General features: G+C 40.8%; 1 protein-coding gene across 1 annotated transcript; it reads left to right on the top strand.

Annotated features, from left to right (window-relative positions):
* Positions 1-432, top strand: LOC126501814 (histone H2B type 1-B). The gene has a single exon (XM_050142671.1). The coding sequence runs from the start codon at positions 20-22 to the stop codon at positions 398-400; it is 381 nt and encodes a 126-aa protein (XP_049998628.1). The 5' UTR covers positions 1-19; the 3' UTR covers positions 401-432.
* Positions 433-2,901: the final 2,469 nt, after the last annotated feature.

The raw sequence follows: 2,901 nt of genomic DNA, 5'->3' as shown, positions 1-2,901 counted from the left end.
TCCTATTAGGTCTGTAAAGATGCCTGAACCTTCCAAGTCCGCTCCAGCTCCTAAGAAAGGATCCAAGAAAGCCATCACAAAAGCTCAAAAGAAGGATGGCAAGAAGCGCAAGCGCAGCCGCAAGGAGAGCTACTCGGTGTACGTGTACAAGGTGCTGAAGCAGGTCCACCCCGACACCGGCATCTCTTCCAAGGCCATGGGCATCATGAACTCGTTCGTCAACGACATCTTCGAGCGCATCGCGGGCGAGGCGTCGCGCCTGGCGCATTACAACAAGCGCTCGACCATCACGTCCCGGGAGATCCAGACGGCCGTGCGCCTGCTGCTGCCCGGGGAGCTGGCCAAGCACGCCGTGTCCGAGGGCACCAAGGCCGTCACCAAGTACACCAGCTCCAAGTGAGCGCTCCGACCTCACTCTTAACCCAAAGGCTCTTTTCAGAGCCACCCACTCTATCAAAACAAGAGTTGTAATTGGTTTCTTTGTGCTTTAATTCCCTTTAATCTAAAGCAAAGAAGTTGGGTATTTTCCCCAAATTTAGTGTACAAGCTTACTTTAGGAAAATATTGAGATTAGTGTGTTTACCATATTTTTCCAGTTTCTGTTCTATTGTGAGTTTACGTAAACAGCCGCTAAGTGCTTGCTTTGAGAGCGTTTTTAGTGTTTAAAGAGTTTAGGTTCATAGTGTAATGTTAAGAGTTCAGCCAATTGAACCCTCCGAAATCTTTTTTACATTCAGGGTTGCATATTGATCGTGGCTGGAACTCTCAGGAGTTAAACATATCAGTGACCACTTAGCTTTGCTGAGAAGGACCATATTGACAACTGCACTCCCAAGACTTCCAGAGTAATCTCTAGAAACTGGTAAAGGCTTTGTTAAAAGATTCAAAATTGTCCTGAGCCCTTGGACTAGGGGAGGGAGGAAGACTAGACGGAGCCTGGTTAGGTTAAAAAAAAAAAAAAAAGGCTTATCGAATAGAAAAATAGGGTTTTCCCCCCCCACTGGCTTTGAGAATATGACAAATTTTGGAAAATAAGGTCTCTAAAGAAACAGGAGTCAAGCTTGACGATAGTTGGTGCTAGCCTTAAATCCCAGCACTAACGAGGCAGAGACAAGTGGATCTCTGAGTTCAAGGCCAGCCTGGTCTACGGAGCTACAAAGACCCTCCACCCCACAAAGAAAAGAAAAAAGAAACCGATGGCAGAAAGCCCAGAGACTGTTCATTATCCAGTGTGTCAAAATGCATAAGCAAGAGGCAAGGAATATCCTATTCTGGCTTAATTGCAGGATGGAGGATGGAGGTTTCTCAGTTCTGCCTTCAGCATCTTTCAACAAAATTTTGAATTAAATTATGAAATTGAAATCACTATGTAGCTAAGGTTGACATGAAACTTTTGATCTTCTTGTTTCTACCTTCCAACTGCTTGGATTAGCTGGGATTATAGAAATGTGCCATTACTCCCTGTACATATGAGTCTGAGGTTGAAATCCAGGACTTGATGCATACTATGTGAGCATTCTTTTCACCCAGTTACAGACGAAAGCCATGATGGTGTTTTGTTGGTTTATATTTGCTAGTTTTTCTGTCTTAAATTATGTGTGAATCAGGTTTTAAATTTTAAGTTTCTGAAACCATGGCACCTACTTAAAATACTCACCACTACCAAGAGTCTCAAATATAGACGTGGTAGGCAAACTGAGACAGCTTCTTAAACCATAAAAATACATTTTGACACTTCTCTATGCACTTTATGGGGAATATTGGAGGTGGGATTTGTGGGTTCTGTGACGAACATAGGGTATCTCCCTAGCTGTCTCCAAAAGTTCTATAAAAATCATTTCCAGTTGGCAGTTGTTAACACCAACAGAATCTAACCTTTTTTTTTTTTTTGTTTTTTCGAGACAGGGTTTCTCATTCCTGGAACTGGTTGTTATAAGCAATTCATTCTTATAACATTTCTTTTAGTGTGATTGCATTATTTATATCTCCTTCATTTTTCTTTCTCATTGACTAAAATAACCCATGCCTCTCAAAATTCAGTGTCATCAAATAATTTTGAAAATACCAGGTCAACCCACAGGGGATTTCTGAAACCACTCCCCGCCTTAGTCATCTAAATACACAAGCTACAAAAGAAGCTCAATTTTGATGAGTCCCTCTGTAAACCTGAGCAGGGAAATATTACCACAGAAAGACTGCATGGTAAGACCAGACATTGGTATGTATTGTCCATTTAATACACTTGAACACATCCATATCAATCCTTTCAAAAGAGACGTGTTCTTTCTTACCTTACACTCCCATGATCTACAGTGAAAACATCACAGAACCACCCAGATTACACACTGGATTTTGGAGCAGGAATTTTTCTTTCCTGTGAAGCTTACAGAGAGCTAATTTATATATGTTTTCTTCTGTTCATTCACTTGTAAATATATTTCATCGGCTTTCTTTATCAGACCATAAGTCACGGGATGTTTTCCAACCCTTGCACTCTGAAGCAGGATATGCACAAGTAGAAGGATGGAAGATAATGGGAATTTTGGAGAAGCTTAAAATGCATTGAGTTATAGTCAAGTGAAAACAGGAACACGAGAATAATGGAAATAGCTTGGCAGAAAGATGGGAAGGCTTTTCTTGGTACCTCACAGCCTTGCACGTTCTCTGGATCAGTGACTACGTATGTTCTCTTTGCTCTCAGTCTCCACGTGTCTATCATTTTAGCGATAAGTGACCCACTATAAGAACACCTGCATGATATATTTATATATCTCTATATTTACCTACCTAATTATCTACCTATCATCTATATATCTACCTATCTACTTAAGTACACACACACACACACACAGAGGCACACATATATTTTTCTCTTTTTTTTTTTTTTTTTTTTTTTGAGAT

The sequence above is a fragment of the Alexandromys fortis genome, unplaced genomic scaffold (genome assembly GCF_014885135.2).
Source record: "Alexandromys fortis isolate MF-2015 unplaced genomic scaffold, M_Fortis_MF-2015_v1.1 scaffold_5, whole genome shotgun sequence".
Taxonomy (NCBI): Eukaryota; Metazoa; Chordata; class Mammalia; order Rodentia; family Cricetidae; genus Alexandromys; species Alexandromys fortis.
Note: the sequence above shows the minus strand (reverse complement) of the source record. Positions and strands in the feature narration are given on the sequence as shown.